We start from the raw sequence: 23,466 nt of genomic DNA on the forward strand, positions 1-23,466 counted from the left end.
GAAATACTTATCAGTTTTGAAATGCTTATAGCACTCATTTGATTAAGAATCCTGGCTGACTTGGCTCTGAGGCTGTGAGTTGTCAGGACATTTGCATATCTTGATGAGGGCTTATAATTCAAGTGCAAATTGGGAGACTCAAGAAAAGTTCACCTAGAATGCAAAGGGCAAGGAAGTATGTGGCTACCATCTGGTTACTCTGCTTCCAATGGCACTGACCTCCATGGGTGTGAGAGGAGCACGGAGGATGGAGTAAATCTCCACGCAGCACCAAGGCCTCCATGCAGCAAGAAGATCAGTGACTGGGTGACCAACGATCACACAGGTCCTAAGAAGGGCACCCCTTAGAGAAAATAAGTATTTACTATGTGCTTACTCTGGCTTTGGGTTTATATTGGTCACTTCTCTTAATCTTCAACCAACCCTTCTGTGTGTGCACATGTAAGCCTACTTTACAAATGAGGATATTGAGGCTCATAGAGCTCTGGTGGTGCAGTGGTTAAGGCATTTGGCTGCTAACCAAAAGGTCAGTGGTTTGAACCCACCAGCCTCTCCTTGGGAGAAAGATGAGGCAGTCTGCTTCAGTAAGGATTTACAGCCTTGGAAACCAAATAGAGGTCACTATGAGTCAGAATTGACTCAATGGCAGTGAGTTTTTGTTTATTTGTTTTAACACCAAACAGTGGTTAAGGGAGAATGCTAGGAATGGGACCTCAGTCTGTTTGATTCCATAGCTTAACCTGTGCTGCAGGGAAAGGGAAATTGAAGACTGGGAGGGTAGAAAGGGAAGCAAATGGAATAATTAAGGGATTAAAAATGTTGTTTTGATCACCTCTTTACCTCCTGGTTTGAGAAGGGAGGCAAAGGAAGTCACATTAACAAGCTCAAGAGAGTGTTTTAAATAAATAAATAAAACCCACTGCCATCAAGTCAATTCCAACCTAGCGACCCTCTAGGACAGAGTAGAACTGCCCCATAGTGCTTCCAAAGATGTACATCTTTATGGAAGCAGACTGTCTCATCTTTCTCCTGTGGAGTGGCTGGTGGGTTCAAATCACTGACCTTCTGGTGGGGGCCAAATGCCTTAAGCACTAGCAAGGGTTTTACCAGGTCCTTGCCCCATCACATTCAGGCAAAAGCCTCAAACCTGAAATTTGTGCACCAGATGGAGCTGAGGACTCAGGTGGTCCTGAAATGCCAATTGGTCCTAGTGGGTAAATGTGGCAACTCGTATTCTTAAAGAAGAGCAGAGTTGGGATCAACAACAATTAATACAATGATTGTCCTCCTGGGGCATCATCTACACAGCAGGGATCCACTCCCCCACAGTCAGCAGAGAAGCAACGGCAGAAGGGTCTGAATCACTTTGATTAAGAATTATTATTAGCCACAATGAGGACTGTGATAATCAATGCTAATTTATACACCTCTCTTTCCCAAGGGCCTCTGATTGAGAGAAGTGTGATTTCCTAGTCTGGAGTTATTAATACACCCTATGTCTGGGCAAATGAGGCTGAGAGAAGGACTCAGATGGCCTTTCCACTGGTCATGCCATCTCCTTCCAATCTAAATCCTTAGTGCACTCAAGTGAAATGTTCAAAGCTTTTTATTCAAATTTCCATGGGTTAAAAATGAGGGGACTCAAGGGATGTATATTAGAAATGTTTTCTTTCTTTCTTTGAGGGGGCAGTTTAATGGCATTGCCAGGTCTTCCATTGATTTTTTTAAATAAACATTTACTAGGTATTTCTTTCTCTCATCAATTCATCTATCCCTATCCAGCCAGTCAATATATTTTATTGAATCTTATTATGTTCCAAGGCCTGTGTTTGCTGATAGAAGAACATGAAATGGGCTAGACACAGCCACTGCACTCTACACTCGGAGTCCAGTATGAGTTCCTAAACTTTTGTAGTCATGGGGTCCCACCTTGGGGTCCATTTGGGAATTTGATGAAATTATTGGTCTCTCTAATTCCCAAAATGCTCAAAACTCATTATATGCAGTATTATATCCAACCAAGCAAACCAAATTCACTGCCATCGAGTTGGATCCGATTTCCAGCGACCCCTCATTGGGTTTCCAAGGAGGTATCACTATGGAAGTAGGTTGCCCAGCCTTCGTTCCAAGCAGTGGCTGGTGGTTTTGAACTGCCAGCCTTCTGGTTAGCAGTCAAATGCCTTAGGCACGATGCCACATCTACAGATCTCTGCCTACCCTTCAGAAGCCCACTCATGCACACCCTATAGAATGATGGACTCTAAGGTCCTCATCTCAAGTGAGATGTATTTTTGGTATTTGACAGAGGAGCAATGTTGCACATGATAAATCAAGCTAAGGAGAGGGACCTGGCACCTCTAAGAATGGTGTATAATGTCAGATTCTAACACGCAACTAGAAATTAGAAGCATTCATTCTGATAATGCAGCCAACCTTGCTGTGTGATTTTGTACAAGTTTCTCCCTCTCACTGGACCTCAGTTTCCTACCTTTCCAATAATCCAGTTAGTCTTGATGAGCTCTAAGGACAGTGCCAGTCCAGACAATCTAGGATTCCCAGGCCAGCTTCTTACTCATCGCCAAAATTTAGCCTCTTCTCCAACATGCCAGACTATGTTTTATTCAGCCCTATTTCTAGTGCCTATCCCAAGAAGATACCATTAAATGTTTCTTGTCTACTTGGTGCCTCTCTCCCCATCTAGCTCTTCCTAAGGGGTAGCAGTTAGCTCTGGAGAAAGACTTGGCTTCCAATATGGACTCCACCATTCACTAAGTTCTTTAAACTCTCTGAGGTTCAATTACCTCCTCTGCGAAAAAAGGGAATAATATTAACACTTTCCTCTTAAGCTTACTGGACCCTAAATATGCACAGAGAACTAGCTGCATCAATTCCAAATGTTACTCTCAATTCATTTTCTTTGTCTCCTTCTTTCTTTCCTCCAACATTTGTAAGGGTCATGGAAGGCGATATCACTCTCTTCTCTACCCACATTCACTGTTTTCTTAGCTGCACAGCAGGGCACTTTCCATATACACACTTGGTGGAAAAACATCAGGAGCACAGATAAAACCCCATCTAACACAGTATTTGGGACCCAGAAGGAAGGCCTGGAAGCAGCCTCTTCACTTCCCACAAAGGAAGAAAGCCCAGTCAAGTTAAAGAACTCCTATACCTTTCAACTGTGCAGGGTGACGGCACTGGAAGGAGCATTTGCTGCCGAATGTGGTGCCCTCAAGGCAGGAGAAGGAGGCAGCATACACATGGTGCTGGTCTGGGATGCCACAGTCCACTGGTTCACAGGCTACCTGCTTGTTCCACTTGCCCTCGGTGCAGGTCACTGTGACACTGGATCCTGTCTGAAAGGCAGAGAAGAGCACAATGAGGGGTGGTATACTGAAGCTCAGATGTGGCGACATGCCCTTGTTCCCCAGGCTGTGGCCTAGGGTCTTGTCTGGGCCCCAGGACACCAATGCTTAACTTCAGTTGGTTTATTTTTAACGATCCCAATAATTGTATGCATTCCCATTTACAGATGTGGAATCTGAGTCTGAGAGACATTGCATAATTAGCCCCAAGTTACTCAGCTGAAAAGAGGCTAAGGAGAAACTGAACCCACAGTCTATGCTCCCAACTGCTATCCATAAATTCTCAACTATAAACTACAAAGTTTTCCAGATTATTACTTCCATTTTATTGATGAGAATCTTGACACCCAAAAAATTCACAGAGCATGAAGGTTTCTTTCAACAAAGAGACTCTGAAGTATGGCATGGCTGTAGGGCACTTTGTATCTTCATATTTGTTCTTGGCTCTGGAGGAGGTTACACAAGCCATTTGTAGTGTTTGGCACAGAATGAGCATCACCGTGGGATACAGGAGACCTGGATGCTTGTCCTCTGTGCGGTGAGACCATGGGTAAGTCCCTTCCTTGTGTGACTTCTCCCACAACTAAATGGGTAGCTTGAAGTCAAGGACTGCTTGAAGGGCTTCTCCCTGCTCTGAGTTTGATGGCTCAGTAGTCAAGAAAGGCAGAAATGAAGAAGGAACAAGACTGGAAAAAGTGAAAGCGGAGACAGGGATGTGCACTGAACTAGATGACAGTGCTGCGTGGGTGGGAGGGTGAGGCCACACTATGGAGCCAAGGGAGGGACAGTCATCAACAGCCTAGAGGCTTCCATTCAAGGAGGAGACCGCCAAATCCCAGGGGACAGGGGATGCCAAATGTTGATCTGGGATTTTAAAAGCACAAGACGTTTTTCTCCTCTGAAGCACACATCAAAGGGAGTAGAGGTTCCTCACTGCCAAAGCAGCCTAATTGTTTCCATAGGAGTTCAGACCTGCTGTGTCTGATGCACGGCAGTAGGTGTCTAAGGAGAGCAATCAAGGGCCCCAGAGCTCCCAAATGGGAAGCTATTCAAGCCCAGAAACTGTGTACAGATAGGCATTCCCAACAAGGAATGTGCCTTGTATGCTTGGTAGCGTGGAGGCAAAGTCTGCTGGCTGGGGCCCAGAGAAGGCTGCATCTAATGACAGAGCTCTGGAATCTTAAAACCTCAGGGCTTGAAGGGCCCTTAAACTATTATCTTGTTCCACTGCTCCATGTCCCACCTGAGACTTCATGACAACTTCTGGCTGAAGTAACATTCAGCCACATCTCTCAAATTCACTCATTGACACCATACTTGCTCAGGACCTATTCCCTCTTCCGTGAACACCTTTGATGACCTCCTGAGGGGACTCCCTACTTCCAGTTTTACTGCTGACTTGCAATCCATCCACAAGTGTACGGCCAGAAGACCTTTTATCAACCATGATCTGACTATGTCATTTCTGTCAACAGCTCCCTATTGTCCTTAAAATAAACTCCAAACTTCCTGACCAGTCTGATGGGCTCTCCTGGAGTGGACTCTTCCAGCCTCACCTCATGAATGATGCCAGGGAAAGGAAATTCTCTGGCTGCAGGAGCTCTCTCTCACAAAATAATATCTGTGTCTGTGTGTTCTTTCCCTCTCCCCTCTTCACTCGTCCCAACACACACTCCTTTGCCTATCTATCTAGTTCTGAGTTTCATGCTACTTCTTCCAGGCAGCTTTTTTGGAGTCTCCCTGAACTTAGAATCCTTCACTTCACTTGACAGTGTTTATCATATGGTGAGGTCATTACTCATTAATTGCTTTATCCCTCCTCCTAATGTTTTGGTGACATTCTTTTCTCTAGGGCCTAGTTGGGAGCTCTGGTAGCGTAGTGCCTAAGGCACCTGACTGCTAACCAAAAGGCTGGTGGTTCAAACTCACCAGCCACTCCTCAGAAGGAAGGTTGGACAATCTACTTCCATAGTGATACCGCCTTGGAAACCCAAGGAGGGGTCGCTATGAGTCAGGTCCGGCTTGACGGCACATAACAACAACAACAACAACAACAGGGCCTAGTAGTGTCTAGTTCACAGGGAACAGATGCTTTGCAGTGAGTGAATGCCTCATTGACAAAGGGCTCACCTCTTCGTAAAGCTGTCCATTCCATTGTGGCACAGTTCTGACTCTAAGGGTTTTATTCCAAAATATACACAGACTCATACATATTGTGTGGAATACCACTCTGCACAGGCAACATTGTCTTAGAAAGTCCAGATCTAGCTAGCTAGCTAGCTAGCTATCCATCTATCTAACCAGCCACCCAGCCACCCAGTCACCCATCCATCCATCTACACAGTCACTCTAAAATATTTATTAGCCTCTACTATGTGGCAACATAGTAGTAGTGCTGGTAGGATTTAGTAGAGAATAGGATCAACAACTGGTCAGCCTTTCCTTGGCTGCACATGGGGTTTGGAGCCCAGCACCTGCACACACCTGAGTCTTGATCAGCTCATCATCCCGCTGTATCTGGAGCACGTAGCCTGTCCGGCAGCTCACGGTACACTGGGCACCATGGTAGCGGTCATTGCTGGAGCAGTTAAGAGAGGCGTTGTCCACAGCCAGCTCTGGGCAGTCAGTCACCTCACAGGCTAAGTGCACACAGCTGGGGAGGAAAGAAACAAGAAGGTAAGAGGGAGTTTCCTCAGTAGGACACCTGCACTCCAACTGAACTAGTAATGCTAATGGCGTCCCTCTCCAAAACTTCAGAGGGCTCAGATTGAGAAATAGGAGGGAACTGGCTTGGGTGAAGAAGACTCTGAAAGCAGTACTTAAAGTTTATTATTAAGAGAACAAACCAGGGATTAAATCTTACAATTTAACAAGTTAGCATGCTATCAACCTTCAATCCTTTCAGGCCCTCAGTTTTTGCATATGTGAAAATGAGATCGTGATGATAACAGTTCCTCTCTGCTAGGCATTAGGTTGAATGAAAGCCTCTCTATATTTTATGACAGATATGGATGTCACAAGGAATGTTGTGAAAATTAAATTAGATACTTCAGGAAAAGCACATAGCAGAATTCCTAATGTATATTAAGCACCCAAAGAATGGTAGCTAATGTCATGAGACCACCACCCATCTGTCACTTGGTCATACTGTGGTGGCTTGTGCATTGCTATGATGCTGGAAGCTATGCCAACAGTGTTTCAGATGCCAGTGAGGCCACTCATGGTGGACAGGTTTCAGTGGAAGTTTTGGACTAAGACAGATTAGGAAGAAAAGCCTAGAGATCTACTTCTGAAAATTAGTCAATATAAACCCTACAATTACAACAGGATGTTATCCAATATATAGAACAAGCCCCCTGGTCTGGAAGGCACTGCCAAACACACAATGGCGCCAACAATGGACTGGAGCATAGCAGTAATCGAGAAGATGGCACAGGACTATGCAATGTGCCCTTCTGTTATACATGGGGTACCAAGAATCAGAGCCAACTTCACACAGCAAGTAACAATAACCACAAATGCTGTCAACAAATCTCAGCTTTGTGACCTAGAAGCTTTGTGACCTTGGGCAAGGTGCTTCTCTGGGCATCAGTATACTCTCAAATCTTGCCATCTTGGAGCCATGAAACTCAACTGAGGTGAGAGACATGGAAATTCTTTATAAACTATAAGTTGGCACAGTAGTCTACTCTCCTCCCTCTAATGATGTTGCTTCATGCTTCATGTATGGAAAACACAGGTCCTGGTAACTACCATGTTCTGGAATGTATGCTATCCTTATGAATGCAAACAGAAATGTGTTCCCTGTGCTTGGATGCTCTTTTCCCTTATATTACAGTTATGCAGACACTCATTAACATTAGTTACTATTCACTGCTTGCTTATATACATGAGCTCACTCCATCCTCACAACAACCCTATGAGCTAAGTGTTATTCATTTTACAGTTGGAAAAAGTGGGGCTAAGCAAGCTCAGGTTACCTGTTTAAGTGTGCATAGGTAGTTCGTGGCAGAGCAGTAATTCCCACCCAGATGTGAGACTCCGAAGTTCTCATTGTTAATGTCACACTCCTACATTAAACTTCCTTGAGGATAGAAATTATGCCTATTTCAGTTTTGTGTATCTCACATTGCCAATAAGAATGCCTTGCATAGTAGATATTTCCTTTAAAGAAAAAAAACAACCCACTACAGCTGAGTCGATTCTGACTCTTTGTGACTCTATAGGACTGAGTAGAATTGCCCCCATAGAGTTTCTAAGGCTGTAAATCTTCACAGAAGCAGACTGCCACATCTTGGTCCTGTGGAGTGGCTGGTGGGTTTGAACCACTGATTTTCTGGTTAGCAGCTGAACGCTTAAACCACTGCACAACGAAGGCTTTCTCGGATGTCTCCTGCATAGTAATAAACACGTGGTGGCAGTGTCTTGAAATAACTCTTAAGCATTTTCTAGAGGTGGAGATGTTTCCTAACATTGAAAGCTTCCAAGGAACCATTCTATAATTTGTCTCTCTAACTGTGTCTCACCCAGCACCTTGCATATAGTAAATACATGCAAGATGAAGATGGCTAAATTTGCAATCCAGAGACTCAAGGATTTTATTTTCCTGTTTCTATCTAGTAAGCCCAATTAGCTTAAGAAGACATTGCCCATTTTTTTCTTAGTACCAGTTTCAAGATTCTCCAAGAACCTTGGATATTCCCTCCATGTCCTGCCACTTGTTAAAAGTACAGTGAGAAATAAAGAGTGTGGGGCTGGGGAGCTAAAAGCCTCCAAAACTTATCAGAAACAAAAATTTACATTTTAAAATACGCACAAAAAGACAAACATTTCATTTAAGTCTCAGACCAGCATTAATGTGGGCTTTGCACTCTCCACTCCGCCCCTTCTGAAATGCCAGACAACACGGGTTTAGTAACAGTTCTTGAGATATTCCAACTCTCCCTCTTCTTCCTGCGCCTGACAAGCTCAGCATTGCGCCATGTGGAGACCTAGAAGAGGCTGGAACTTCGGAGTCAATGCAAGGGCTTTGACACCAAACAATGCATCTGTTCACGTTGTGTAAGCACTGGGGAAAAAGCCACATGGTTCCAATTTAAACAGATTTACTCTGCAAGCTACCAGCTTCCAAGCTCGTCTTCTGACCTATGCCTTAAAGTTTGGCCATTCTCACTTTGCACTCCCAGAAGGCACCTGTGCTCCCATTCTGTGACAACCCAGGGAGCCCCAGAAGCCCTCGGAAAAGATGATTTTTAAGGTCAACAACAATGCAACACAATGCACTGCTATTGAATCGGATCCAACTCATAGCGACCCCTCCTTGGGTTTCTGAGGCAGTATCTCTACAGAAGTAGATTCCTTCTGAGGAGCGGCTGGTGGGTTTGAACTGCCAGGCTTCTGGTTAACAGTCAAATGTCTCAGGAACTACGCCACCAGAGCTCCTTTTAAGGTCAAAGTGGGCCCTTTCCTGTTGTCTGTGCACCTGGATGTTGTTCTTCCTTTGAAAAGGATAAACTGAAAAACTTTATTTCCCAGAAATAAGGCTTAGCGATCCAGCAAAGTCAGGTTTCAGCCTCAGTTCTGTCATTCATCAGACATTTGACCCCAGGAAGTTATGTAACAACCTGAGGCTCAGTTTCCTCATCTGTAAAGTGGAAACAGTAATATGATTTCTCTCTCAGGATCATCAACAGGGTGAAATGAGAAGTCAGTCATTCATCTATTCAACAGACCTTGACTGGGATACCTGTGCTGTGGAAAACACTGGGGATACAGCAATGGACAGGGAATACAAGGTTCCTGTCATTCTGTATGTGTGAGGCGTGAAGACATGCAGCACATACAAGTAATAAATAAAACCATTTTAGGTAGAGATACATGCAGTCAAAGCACTAAAACAAGGTAAAATCATACAGGTGATCTTCATGGGGTCAGAATACTTTCCATAGAGGGGCCTAGGGAAGCTGCTATAAGGAAGGGACATCTGAACTAGATGAAATGAAGAGATCAGCCATAGAAGGCTTTTGGGCAGAGAGAGCCCCAGGCAGAGTGAAGAACAAGCGAGTGCAAAGTCCTGGGGGCAGGAATGCAGCTTGTTGTGTTTTTAGAACAGAAAGGCCAGTGTATGAGAAAATGTTTTGTAAAGTGAAGCTGCATGAGAAGGTGGTCTCTCGACTCTGGATCTTTTGCTATGAAAAGAAAATATTCCCTGGTAATGATTAGGTAATTGATTAGCCCAGTGTTCCCTATAGTTTCCCATAGAATGTTCATGTGAGTTACCTGAAAACAGGTCCATAGTCAAGTGGGCATGGGTAGCAGTGGATTAATGAGATCACTCAGCTGTCTTTACTATAGGGTTTCTCAGAACCGGGAATATTCTCATGCATATTGTGAATTTCTAGAGGGAACTAAGGTGCACATATTGTCCAAACTTTTTTCATGAGGCATTTCTTAGGATTAGTGTCTTGCAAAACACACTTTAGGGGAAAGAGGCAGCCCTGTATTTTCAGCACCTGACTTGCTGGCTTGAAAACAGGAAGAAAAAGGATAAGGGAAGTACCATGTTTTTTCACAAAAACAGGCAGAGGACATTAATGCAGGGAAGGTTGTGTTGTTTGCACAAAACAATATTACATGCCTTTATTTGCATTAAAATATGGTAATATGTACCAGGTGTTGGCCACCTACATCACCTTACAGGATCCCCACAATAACACCTGGACATGTTATCATTCCCATTTTCAAGAGGAGAACACTTGGGCTGGGAGAGTTTAAATCGCTTGCTCACAGTCACTCAGCTTGGACAGAACAGAAATGCAGATCAGTCTGCCTGTCTGTCCCCTAAGTCCCTGCTCTTTCCTTTGCTGGCTGAAAAGTGTTGTATGAATACATTGTCCAAAAATGATAAACATTACCCCAACTGCCTCTCCCAAATAACTCTCTGACACAGCCCTGTCATTTCTGAAACACAAAAACAAAAATCAAAACAAAACAAAATAAAAGTATTTAGCTTCAGAGAAAGAGAAGGGTTTAATTTATGGACAGTCAACTAAACATGGCAAAGGAAGAAATAAATCAAGACACTTCTCTGATGTGAGGAAAGTGGTTGACCAGCGCCATGGGGATATGGACACAGATCATTTTATTGATCAAATTCTTACACCTGGGCTAAGGTGAAGACACCTCCCCCCACACACACACACCCCACACACACACGCAGTGCTAATCAGTTATTTTTGCATTTTCTTTTCTTCTGTGTTTCAAAAAGGTATTTACTCACAGACTGAAGGTTCCTTTGCAAGTAGTCCCTTATACTATCAGATTATCAGCTTCCCAACAGCTGCCCCACTGTCAATTCAAATGGACTCCAGTCACATATAACAGAGAATAACAGGGGAGTACTTGAACTGGGGAAGAAGCCTGGCTGGTTCAGTTGGCTAAGCACTGAGCTGCTAACCAAAAGGTGGGAGAAAGACGTGGAAATCTGCTTTTGTAAAGATTACAGCCTTGGAAACCCTATGGGACAGTTCTACTCTGTCCTATAGGGCTGCTATGAGTAGAATCAACTTGATGGCAATGTTTTTGTTTGTTTGTTTGTTTCACTTGGGAAAAGATAGAGAAAGTCAGAAGTTAAAAAGGCTGGTGAGGGTTATTTTCCTGGTTCTGCCCCTTGACTCATGGCTTGAACTCCTGTGGTTTGCTACTTAGCTGCAATTATGCCATGCAGAAGGGGAGATAATGACAGACAGGTTGTTTATAAGTCATTCCGGGCTGTTCAGATGGGGACAACAAAAAAGACAGTATGCTCCAAGCTGGAAAATGAAGGGAAAAGAATACTGTTGGCATTAACACTAAAAGATCACTTGGGAAGTGAGGCTGAGAGTTATCACAATAGGAGCTCATTTTTTTCTGTCTGGAAAGAAGGTTTTGGGGGCCAGTGGTCTGCAAAGACACTTCGACCTTTGAATTCTAGGAGCCAGTGGTGTGACAGGACAATTTAGGTAGGATTCTGTAGAGCAGGGATGCGAAGTCAGCAGCTTGCAGGGACCAAGCAGACCATCTACAAGGCAAGGCGGGCTGAGAGGAATGTGCCCACTTGGAACATATGTGTCCAGCCATTGTAGCAGCAGTGAAACTCTACAGCGAGAGGTGGCCTAGTGGGTCTGAGGGCCTTGTGTTTTCAAATTTCTTGACTTCCTTAAGAAGAGGGAAACTTTCCATTTTTAAAATACAAGTTCTGCTGAAATATTAATGTTTGATTGAAGTTGTCAATGACGTCATTTTATTTTGACCCACAATCAATGCCCATGGAAGCAGCAGTCAAGATATCAAATGATGTATTGCAAATTTGCTGCAAAAGGTCTCTTTAAAGTGTTAAAGGCAAAGATGTCACTTTGAAGACTAAGGTGTGCCTGGCCTAAGCCAATGTATTGTCAATAGCCTCATATGCATGTGAGAGCTAGAAAATGAATAAGGAAGACCAGAGATGAATTGGGTTGTAGTGCTGACAAAGAATACTGAATATACCATGGATTGCCAGGAGAACAACAAATCTGTCTCAGAGGAAGTACAGCCGGAACGCTCCTTAGAAGTGAGAATGGCCAGACCTCACCTTTCATACTTTGGTCATATTGTCAGAGGGACCAGACCCTGGAAAAAGATACCATGCTTGGTAGAGTAGAGGGTCACTGAAAAAGGGTAAGACCCTCAATGAGCTGGATTGACACAATGGCTATGGACAATGGGGTCGAGCATGGCAATGACTGTGAGGCTGGCACAGGACTGGGCAGTGTTTTGTTCTGTTGGACATAGAGTTGCTATGAAACTGACTCGATGGCACCTAATAATAACAACAGTTAAAGAAAATAATTAGTGAAAGGAAATAAATCCAAAGTGTTTGTGGTCTCCTCTGGCCTACTGGACATCAGTTTTGAAACTGCAGATAAAGAGGAGAGAGCTTTGCTCTGAAAGTCTTCAGAACAGAATTCAAATGTAGGTTTTATCTCTGACTTGTTGAATGACTTTAAGCAACTCACTTCTTTTACCTTGACCTCAAATGAAGATGAAGAACTAGGGGATCTCTTCGTGTCCTCCCAGTTTCATGTGTCACATGAAAGTTTTATGAGGACAAGACAACAGAAGTATGTAATTTCCGAATGCTTTGGACTGGAAGAAATGAAATGTGATAATCCCACATACCAACAAGGAAATGGGGCAACAAGAACTCAGATAGACCACTGACAGGTTATGGGTTGAACAGCATTCTGGAGAATGGCAGAGAAGTCAGGCAGTATCCAGTACAATGGAAGATGCACCTTTCTTGGACATTGCACTTCCATTTGCAGGTACATCCCTCAGATCAGAGATTGCCAAGGATGAGCTGAGAGGTGTTGATCCCTTTGAAGGCTGGGGAAGGTGGGAGGGGTCACGGGCAGCAACCTGAGGCTCTTGGTCTTTGGCCATGAGTAGCCTCATTCTGGGCTCCAAATTTCTTCCATTTAACTCAATGGACCACACAAACATTATTTTCTATGGATTCACACAGTGGCTGCAATGTTGTGCTCAAGTATAGCAAGGATTGTGACAATGATGCACAACCAGGTAGTGTTTTGTTCTGTTGTACACAGGGTCACAATGAGTTGGAGCTGATTCAATGCACCTAACAACAACAACAATATGTATGACATGACATGAATGAGTTTGGGAGGCAGTCCCAGAGAAACAACTAGACACATGCAAGATACACAAGAAGGATCATGTCAATAAAGTGGAAACCACTTCTATTTCTCTCAATAAGGAAAAGGATAAATTCCTACATACCCATGCAATGAAATTTTCCACATCTGAAGTCCTAAAAGTTCACAGACTCTAGAAGTGCTGGGCTCCAGACTATAGGTACCCCAAAACCATAGCCTAAGTCCACCCAGCTGAAGGAGTTATTCCAGCTGAAGGAGTTATTCCAGCCACATGAAGAATTGGTTTCCCTTCAAAACAGGGTTTCTAAAAGTTAGCTATGAGACAACTGCCTCGCTGGATGGAATAGCATGTAGAAAGTGAGAAGGGTTTGATAGAGGAAGAAAGAGATGGCAGAAAATGAAAGGGTGGAACAAAGGGAAAAGAAGTAAGCGAGGAAGGAATAAAGGAAATTAGGAAGGGACGGAGGGAGGGAAAGGGAAGAGAGGTAGGAAGGAGGGGAAGAAAGGAAGGGAGGGACATTTTGTTTTAACGTATAATAATATGTATAATACATAATATGTATGTATAATACATAATAAACTGTTTAATTGTTCAGAACTGCAAGGTGGAATGATGTGTGTATATGTGTGTATGATAGAAACATTGGACCTTCAACAAAAAGGCTGTGGATTTTCTCATGAAAGAAGCCTCTTAACCACTCTACCCCTCAACCACTATGGCCCCCAATCCTTAGCCCTTCTAACTCTGTGTTGAGCTAGGATTGGGCCAGATTTCTACAACTGGACCTCTCATTTGAAACGTGATTCTGTTTTTTGGGGCCTCTGAATTCCTGCCAAGTATTGGACAGGGAATGGAGCCCCTTGGATCTACAGAACACCTCACACCACGTGAATTGATTTTGGTGTAGCGATGCTTCTCCCATAGTGGCCCACTAGGAATTACGCTGCTCTTAGGAGAAAAGAAGGAAATTGAGGAGAAAAGAAGAGAGGGAGAAGGGGAGAAGGAGGAGATGGAGGGGAGGGAGTGAGAGAGAGGGAGGAGGAGAGAGAGCCAGAAAGAGAATGGAGGGGGAGGAGAAGGGAGGGAGTGGAGAGAGCAGAAGAAGGGGTGTGGGTGGGAGTGCAAGGAAGGGGAGGGGAGCAACAACACCTTCCCTACCTGCAAAACAGCTGGAGGTAAACCAGGATGTTTCTGCTACAACCATCTCCACTGTGTGCTGTAAAATGTGATGCTATTTACCTTGGTGTTTTGAGAATGTAGAAAAATAATCCATGGCTTTTCCTGTTGTTGCTTATTTTCCTGTCCTCTCCTCTTGGCTTGTTTGTTTTAATACATTTGCACGTTTGCAAGTCCTGCTTGTTTGGTTAAATGCCTCTTCGGCAACCCAAGAGCAGCTGTGGGCCTTTCCCCAGGGGCATTCAGGGCGGCCTGTCCTAGCTTGGTCCAAGCTCAAGGTCTGGCCAGCCAAAACCCATGGCTATGCATACGTCACTTCCCTGAGAGCTTCACTGACTAAAGGCTTACATGTGAGTGGTTGTGAAAAGTCCCTCTTCTCTCCTTGCTGTGTCTGGCTCTGGAAGACAGACCATGGCTTTTAGGGTCAAACAAAGCAGAGCGTTGCCTCTCACTACCTGGGTGACCTTGATACCCTCACTCTGCTTCCCTGAGCCTTGCCTTACAGGTCTGCTGTGGTAATAAATAAGATAATGCCCTGTTAGGGGCTTAACAGATTTTGGCCCCTTCTCCTTCCCTCCCACCCCTCCTAGCTCTTGGGAACCACAGACTGTTAGAACTGGAAGAAACCATGGAGAACATTCAATCCAAAGTCATGGTACATGGATGGGGAAACTGAGTCTCAGATAGGCGTGACTGACCCATAGTCACCCAACACTTTGCCCAGTTCAGCAGTCCTCCTACAACCAGTCAAAGACCTCAAGAGATATTTATTGGTGGACTTATTTCAGAGGTGAGAGACTTCTTACTGTTTACTCAGGGCACAGGAACTGTTAGAAATTAATTAGTAATCAAAGAGGACATCGCTAGTCTCAGTCAACTTGTATATAGCCAGGAGGGCTGGTGAAGGATAGGAAAGTGTTGAGGAAAAGGTCTGATGGATTTGCATTTTCCATTGACACTGTTTCCCTGAGTTCTGAGCATTAACTTATTTTTATAGAGCCCAGAGAACCAGGGATGAAAAAGCCCTCTTAGGGTGAAATATAACAATGAGTGATATTTAAGGAGCTCTTTTTGCCTTGGAACGATTGCGACAGACTTTGCACAACAGTGGCCAGAGACAGTGGGTGCAAAACAATTTGGATTTTGCAACCACCTTTGTATCCTCTGTGGTAGCAGGGGCGTGGGAAAGGCTGGTGGCCCCCCTCCCCCAATGCCTCTTTCCCCTCTTTGCCCCCAGGTGCAATGGGCAGGGCTGAATTCCCATTCAAATGGCCTTACTCTGAAGGGAGGTTACAATTTTTTCTCTTCTGAATCTCCTTAAACAAACATTGTGAGATGCTGTGCAACCCTGGACCAGTCTTTCCCCTTTCTGGGCCCTGGAATCCTAGATGTAGCACAGACATTTAGGCACTTGGGATGTAGAGTAGTGTCTAAGGCACTTGACTGCTAACCAGAAGGCTGGCAGTTCAAACTCACCAGCCACTCCTCAGAAGGAAGGTTGGGCAATCTACTTCTATAGAGATACTGCCTCGGGAACCCAAGGAGGGGTCACTATGAGTCAGGTCTGACTCGATGGCACATAACAACAACAACAGAGGATGTCTGAGGCTTCATCCAGCTCTAACTTTAGGAAGTTCACACAGAATTCTGTGCAGAAAAGCACCACCACCATCATCAGAAACAGGTATCAATAGTCTTAGTAAGAGCAAAGAAATCTTCACATGGTGCCCAAGAGTCTACAAGAACACTTTCCTCTCTGGTGGGACAGTCAACCTTATAAATCACCTGTGAGATAGATGTTATTATCCCTTTATTCCAAAATAGAAAACTGGGACTTGGAAAAGTGAAGTGACTTGTCCAAGGACATGCAGTTAAGCAATGGCAATATGAAGATTCAAAGTCAAGGAAGAGTGACCCCAAAGTTTATATTCTTTCTGGGAAGCACCACTGTCTTTTAGCGCCAAACAAGAAGAATTAACCGATGACAGGTCAAAACCATTGATGGAGTCTTGTGCTGTGCAGCTAAATTTAGAAAGGCAGACTCCTAGACCACTGGGAGCTCTTGGGAGCCAGGCTTGGAGAAGGCAGATTTCCCCTGGCACTGAAATGCATGGTGAACAGGGATGAAGCAAGTACCAGTCCCTTCCTTCCCACCCACACCCCCTTCCCCATAATTATGAAGGTTATGCCTCCTACCTGTGCCACTTAGGAAGCAGAATATTCTAGAACTTTAGATCCTAAAGAGAGTAAATCCATCTATCCTCTCTTTAATAAGATGTGGACATTGAGGCTCAGAGTGGGAAGCCAGTGTTCCCCAATCCCCCTGCAAGCCATTGTGAGCTCTGAGACTCAATTCCATGTCTGGGAGGTTCTCTTTCTACCACACATCCTTACTTCTCTCTCTGACTCCCAAAATCTGGAGGGCTGTGGGCTTCCAGCCCCAAAGGCAGAGCCAGCCAGAGGCAGAAAGGTGGAGAAGGAAAAAACACACAGACTTTTTACAGTGACACAAATGACTACCCAGCTTCAGATCTGTACCATCTTCACTTGGCTATGAAATGACCCAGGAAGAGCAGGCCCCCAGGTCCCAGATGGGGATGCCTTACCTCTGCTCGGCAGGGCTGTAGGTCTCCCCTCTCTGGCAGCTGCTCAGGGTGACAGGGTCAAAGTTGTCGAAGGAGCGGAGGGCCACCCCCGAGATGGCGACGAGGGGTGAGCTGAAGCTCACACGCACCGCCTGGCTGTGGTAGAAGGGCTGGCTGAGGTCATGGACCACAGGGATAATCAGGGGATTGTTCCTGCAGCTCAGGACATGGAGGCCTGTCAGAGGAGACAGAGGGGCCGAGGGGCCAGGCTCATTAGTCAAGGCCAGTCACGCCCTCCCCAATGGGCCCTTCCCGAAGCCCCCAGACCCTTTCATGTCACTGCACAAAAGCACCATTGGGACGGCCAGTGGGGATTTTGAGTTTGATTGAAAGTTTCTTTGTCTAGCTTTTTTTCCTTGGTTCCAAATCTCTCCAATCCCCCAGCCTCCCTGCCCCCTAAGCTTTCCCTTCACCTAGTGCCCACAGCCCCCTCCCTCCCACAAATGGCCACCCCTTAGCCAAGCACCACTGCCCCTCACCTCCCGCATTGGGGGCATGAGGGTCTGAGTTGCTAGTTTCCAGGCTGCCTGCCTGGTCAGTCATGAACAAGACGGAAATGATGCACAGCAATAGGGCTTTCTCTGGGTAGAAAGTCTGCTCACATCCGTTTTCTGTGAGCCTCTCAGCAACCCTACAACCTAAGGACCCCTATACTCAGTCTACAGAGAAGAGGAAGAATCATGGGCAGGAAGGGGTTTGCTCTGAGGGACATAGGCTGGCAGTAGTACAAAGTCAAAGCAGAATCCAAACTGGCATCACTCAAAAGCCCACAATTCCTCCTAGTACAGGCAACAGGTTCCTAGACTTGGAGAAAGAAGGGAGAGATGCAGAGAAAAGACATATCAAGTAGAGGGAGAGGGGAGGAAATGATGGATGTCGTGGGATGGAGTTAGTGCAAAGAAAATCAACTTTGGTGGTAGTTGGACATCAGTTCTAATCCGGATTCAGCCACTTAGTAATTAATAGACTCCCACTGGCCCCCAAAACTCAGTTTCTACATCTATAAACTAGGATTATCTTGTCAGGCTTGCTATGCAGGCAAGCTGGCACTTGTGAAAGTGTGAAGTTAGAGGCCAGCAGGACCCTTCTTGTGCTCTGGTTTCTTAGATCTGTAAAGTCCCCAAAGGGAGGCCACCAGGATGCTGAAGACAGGAGACAGGCACACTGAAGAGGCACAACAAAGAAACATGGAAGCCTCAGACATCAAGCAGCACGATTCCAGGGGCTCCCATGGAACCGGACTTTCCCCCACTCTGCTGCACAACCTCTCCTTGGAGTCCTTTGCACAATGAGCATACGAGCACAACTATGAAAATATTTGCTTCTCACTTAGGGAAACTTCCCTGGAATCCAGATAAGTCCAGAGGGATTTTCTTTCCCTTACTTATTAATCTGTTCCCCCTTGCCTTTAAAACTAACTAAATAAATAAACATAAAAACAAAACAGACAAAAAAAAAAAAACCCTGCTTGCTCCCTTGGCTTGTACCTGACCCTGACATGACCTCTTGCCTGCTTGCATCCTACTTCCTTTGAAATAAGCTGGCTGTGGAATGGTGTGGGCACAGCTTTGAAGCAAGCTGGCTATGCAGAGAGTCAGGGCCTCAAGGGCAGGGCTGGGCTACAATTCCAACCACCTGGATGGCTTCTCAGAGCATTTGAGGGTAAACTGGAAATGGAAAGGGGAATGAGGATATCTTCATGCCAGGTCTATAGTTACCAAAATATCAATCAAATAATATCTCATTTAAATCTCACACTGCCTGCGCTGTGGGCATCCTTGTCCCATCTATGAATATAAGGAAAGTGAAGCTCCAAGGGAGGTGTTGAGGAAAGTGCTCAGGTTGTCCTGTTGAGCAAGAGGCGGGGGCTAGATTCACACCTTGGCTGTCAGCTCCAGAATCTAGACAATTTCCTCTATACCATGATACAGGTGGGCACACGGATGGTGTACGTGCCAGTTCAGGCCCTTGTTCTCCTACTTGGCCAGTTCTCAAGGCAGCCCCTCACTAGGTAGGACCTGATCTCTCACTGACTTTCCCACTCCTGCCCTGACTTTTCTTATTGCTACTGTCACTGGGAACTTCTCTGGAGGTTGTCCTGGAGGCCCAGTTGCTGCTCTGGGGCCTTCACAGGTGCCTCTGGGTACAGTGTAAAAAGCAAAGAGTTATGAACCCCAAAACCTCACCACTCTGTCTCAACTGACTATGTGCCCTGAGGGCTGTCAATTCCTCTCTCTGGGTCTCTGTGTCCTGATCCATACAATGGTGAAATGGCCCCTGCTTGGGCATGTGGAATGCCTGAGGTTAAAGGTCTCTGGCAAAAGTGAGCTTTGACATGGGACCCTGGTCCCCATATATGTCAGATCCAGGCTTCTCCAGATACACAATCACATCCTGATTTGAGGCCAGCCAAAATACCAAATAGAGAAGGAAGAAGAAGAACAGGAGAAGCTATCCTCTTCTAAGCTGACCCTCACAACCACCCATGAGACAGACATGAGAGTAGCTTCCCAGAGTAAACCCACTGCCATTGAGTCGATTCTGCCTCATAGCATAGCAGAAACCCTACTGGGTTTCTGAAGTAGTAAATCTTTATGAAAGTAGATTGCCCCGTCTTCCTTCCACGGAGTGGCTGGTGGGTTTGAACTGCCAGCCTTCTAGTTAGCAGTCCAATGGCTTAGGCACTATGCCACCAGAGCTCTTTATTTGTCTAGAGTATGTCAAGCCTACTTCCGTAGTGATACTGCCTCGGAAACCCAAGGAGGGGTCGCTATGAGTTGGGGCCGACTCGACGGCACATAACAACAACAACAACAATGTCAAGCCAAAGAGAATATGCCTACCTAGGTCGTGGCTTTGACCTTTGGTATCAAGCAGCTGGATGCTGATAGTCTCCTGCTTTTGGTCCCCATAATATGTCCCATCGGTCACCAGGTGGACAATGACAGCAGCAGCAACCATTGGCTGAGAAAAATATGCCTGAAATGCAGAAGACACAGAGGGCTCACTCGCATGCTAAGTCACGTGGTGGGGAGGCAGCCACAGCGCAGGCAGGGGAATCGAGGAGAATCTTCCATTTCAAGAACTGGGCTATTCCTCAGGAGCCCAAGATGGGGATGGGGAGGCAATGAGACCTAACAGTTAACAGCACAGACTCTGAGGTCAGAAAAGCTATTTGAGTCTTGGCTCTGCCCCTTTCTAACCATTACATTGAGTGGATGGATGACTCTTTGGGCCTAAGTTTCCTCATCTGTAAATGGCAGATAGAAAGAGATATATCACAGGATCATAAGGCTATTGTAAGGTATTATCATAAGATAATGGGAGTAAAGTGTCTGGTACGGGGCCTGATACATATTTAAATGGTCATTATTATTGATCACTTCTCCATGTTAGTCTCTATACGGGACACCGAGTTAAATAAATCATGACCTTTGTATTTCTGGGCACTGTGGAGCTGAAAGTCAGAGATACACATATCAAAGTTCAAAACAACCCACAATCTTTAGTCAGGAAGATGGACCCATAGTCAGCTATGTAATATTATGTGACAAGAGCTCATAAGACAAACAGATGACCCAATGTGTGCAAGACTAGAGCAAGAAAATAATCACTTCTCTCTATAAAGCCAGTTACTGTCGAGTGGATTCCGACTCATGGCAACTTCATGTGTGTCAGAGTGGAACCTTACTCCATTGGGTTTTCAGGGGCTGTGATCTTTCAGAAATAGATCACCAGGCCTTTCTTCTGAGGTGTCTCTGGGTGAATTCAAACCACCAAACTTTTGGTTAGTAGCTGAATATTTAACTGCTTGTGTACCCAGTGACTCCATATGGATCAGTAAAAACTTCAAGGAGGAGGAGACAATTTGAAAATGTCTTCAAAAAGCAAAATTGTATCAATACTGTTTGCCAAGATGAGAGTGAGTGGATACCAAAGATCAGGAAGCATGTTACTGCTAAGTTTTTTGTTCCCTATCCTTATAATCAACATCCTAGGTAGGTAGACCAACCATCCTGAGAGAAGGCCATTTAAGTCCGTGCTTCCTGGGACCAGTGCTGGATATCCCAAGGCTCTCAGAGCTTTGGCTTACCCGGAGCCAGAACGTGGTCTGAGCCATCTGGGAGTATGGGTAGCTGATGGTGCAAGGGTACCAGGCATGCCGGGAAATGTCTTCACTGAGGTCTATCACCTTGGTTCGACACACCTGGGAACAGATAAAGGCAAAAAAACAATGTTTTGATGGGTCTACGAAGTTCAATTCAATTCGATTTGACAGACCCTTACTATTCACCTATTTTGCTCTTGGTACCAGAAGAGGATACAGGGATAAACACATCTACACATTCTGATGTATAGATGTAGAATAGGTAATCCTCAGTATTGGGAAGGAATAAATAAATAATGTTGGTGGTAGGGGTGACAGGGAGAAATTCCAAAAGGGACACATCCTGGAGGAGTTGGCATTTGAGTTGGGCCTGAAAGAACAGGATGGAGATGGGGGGGAGAGCAGGCAAAGGGAACAGAAGCAAAGGCACAAACTCAGATTGACAAGGTTGTGTTAAACTGCCTGGAATTATTAGAATCTATGGAATGTGGCTTTGGTGGTGTAGTGGATAAGGCCATTGGCTGCTAACCAGTAGGTCAGTGGTTCAAACTCACTAGCTGCTCTGCAGAAGGAGGATGGGGCAATCTATTTCAGTAAAGATTTACAGCCTCAAAACCTGAATGAGGGTCACTATGAGTCAGAATTGACTCAATGGCAGTGAGATTGGTGTTTTTTAGTTAGGAAAAGGTGATTTCAGGGGTTGGATTTCACAGAGTCTTGATGCCAAGACTACCAGTTAGGAACTAATCTGTAAATTGTGTTCAGAGTTATATTCTCAATAAAGACTGTGACTTATGAGCATTGGTTTGCCTGTCACCAGAGAAAATCAGCTGTCTCTTCATATGTGTGTGTGTGTATATGTTGTTGTTGTGTTGTTATGTGCCATGGAGTCAGACCTGACTCATAGCGACCCCTCTTTGGGTTTCCGAGGCAGTATCACTACAGAAGTAGATTGCCCCATCTTCCTTCCGAGGAGTGGCTGGTGGATTTGAACCACTAGCCTTCTGATTAGCAGTCAAGTGCCTTAGGCACTATGCTACCAGAGCTCCTGTGTGTGTGTGCGTGTGTGTGTGTGTATAGACATTTATTCTCAATGTTAGATATACCAATGGGTATATCACCTTTTAATAGATGTTGAAAGAGGGGTCATGTGTACACAAGTAGAATTCTTCAAACTTCAGAGTTTGCTGCATACCCACATGCATTCATTGGTTCATTCATTTATTCAAAAAATATTTACTGACTGTCTACTATTGGCCAAGTACTCTGGGACTAAATGGTGCACAAGGCAGATGCTAAGGAATTTAGAGTTGGCAATGTGTACAGATATTAATGAAGCAATCACATATGCATATACAATTGTAAACTAAGTAAGAAAAGAGCTATGGTGGAAAGAAATAGGAACAGCTGAGTTATTTTTCAGATTGGTTGGAACTTTGGCAGAAGTTTGTCTCAAATTAGTACTTTCCCTCTGACCCCTGATGTGTCCCCTCTCTCAAAACTTCCCTGTGAATTTGGGATACATCTCTGGGTCTCAGTCTACTCATCTGAAAAAGCAAGACTGACCTGAAGAGCTCTCAAGAGCTTTCAGTAAGGGGGGTGGCAGGGAAGGAGATAATGTAATCTCAACCAGACTTAACAAAACACACACGTCCACACACATAAACATGAAAAAGGTGGAGGGAGGGAGATGTGGAGGGAGGGAAGGAGGAACGAAGGGTGGGAGGAAAGGAGGAAGGGAGGGAGATGGAAAAACTCTACACAAGAACCGAGGATGCTCGTTCCAGTGACATCCATAGTAGCAGCAGATGGGGATTGTGTACACGTTACACGTTTGTGTGTTCGAGAGAGATGCATGAAATATGAAAAACTCAAATGATAAAATTCTATAGAGTAAATCAGAGAAATGAACTAGACTCATATCCAGGGAATATGCTAAAAATATTTAAGCACTAGTTGCGTATGGGCCCCAGCCAATCTAAATTGGAGCCATACTGGTGAGTTCATAGACATCAACACAGAAAAAAAACCTCAAAAACATAACATGGAGTGTGGAAAAAAAAAAAAAGGTGCAAATGGACAAGTTCACTATGAAGCAATTTATAAAAATCACACAAAGCAAAACTATACAGTATTGCATAGGGATTCATACAGATGAGTGGGAAAAATTAAAAATGGAGTGAAAAAGTAAACATCAAATTCCAGGTAATAGTCGCCTCTTGGTGAAAAGAAGGGAGATGGTACTGCAGGGAGTAGGGAAGAAATGTGATTTCAGTCTTATCTGCAGTATGTTGTCTTACAAAAACAGACTTGAGGTAAATATGACAATTGGTTTACATTATTCCACGTAATTTTATGAAATTTTAAAAAAAGGGAGAAAGAACCCAGCCATCCCATTACTAGGTATATACCCTAAAGAAGTGAGAGCCATAACAAGAACAGATATATGCACGCCGATGTTCATCGCAGCACTATT

At 44.7% G+C, this 23,466-nt stretch overlaps 1 protein-coding gene across 1 annotated transcript in view; it reads right to left on the bottom strand.

Annotated features, from left to right (window-relative positions):
* The window catches only part of PAPPA (pappalysin 1), a 298,174-nt gene that overhangs the window by 55,654 nt on the left and 219,054 nt on the right, over positions 1-23,466 (bottom strand). The window contains exons 11-15 of the mRNA XM_007936757.2: positions 20,976-21,089; positions 19,726-19,861; positions 16,844-17,057; positions 5,850-6,018; positions 3,173-3,356 (exon numbers count right to left, since the gene is read on the bottom strand). Of these exons, the coding sequence (XP_007934948.2) occupies positions 3,173-3,356; positions 5,850-6,018; positions 16,844-17,057; positions 19,726-19,861; positions 20,976-21,089 (817 nt within the window). The remainder of the gene's footprint in view (positions 1-3,172; positions 3,357-5,849; positions 6,019-16,843; positions 17,058-19,725; positions 19,862-20,975; positions 21,090-23,466) is intronic.

This window comes from Orycteropus afer, unplaced genomic scaffold (genome assembly GCF_000298275.1).
Source record: "Orycteropus afer afer isolate SDZICR_OR568_19922 unplaced genomic scaffold, OryAfe1.0 scaffold00037, whole genome shotgun sequence".
NCBI lineage: Eukaryota > Metazoa > Chordata > Mammalia > Tubulidentata > Orycteropodidae > Orycteropus > Orycteropus afer.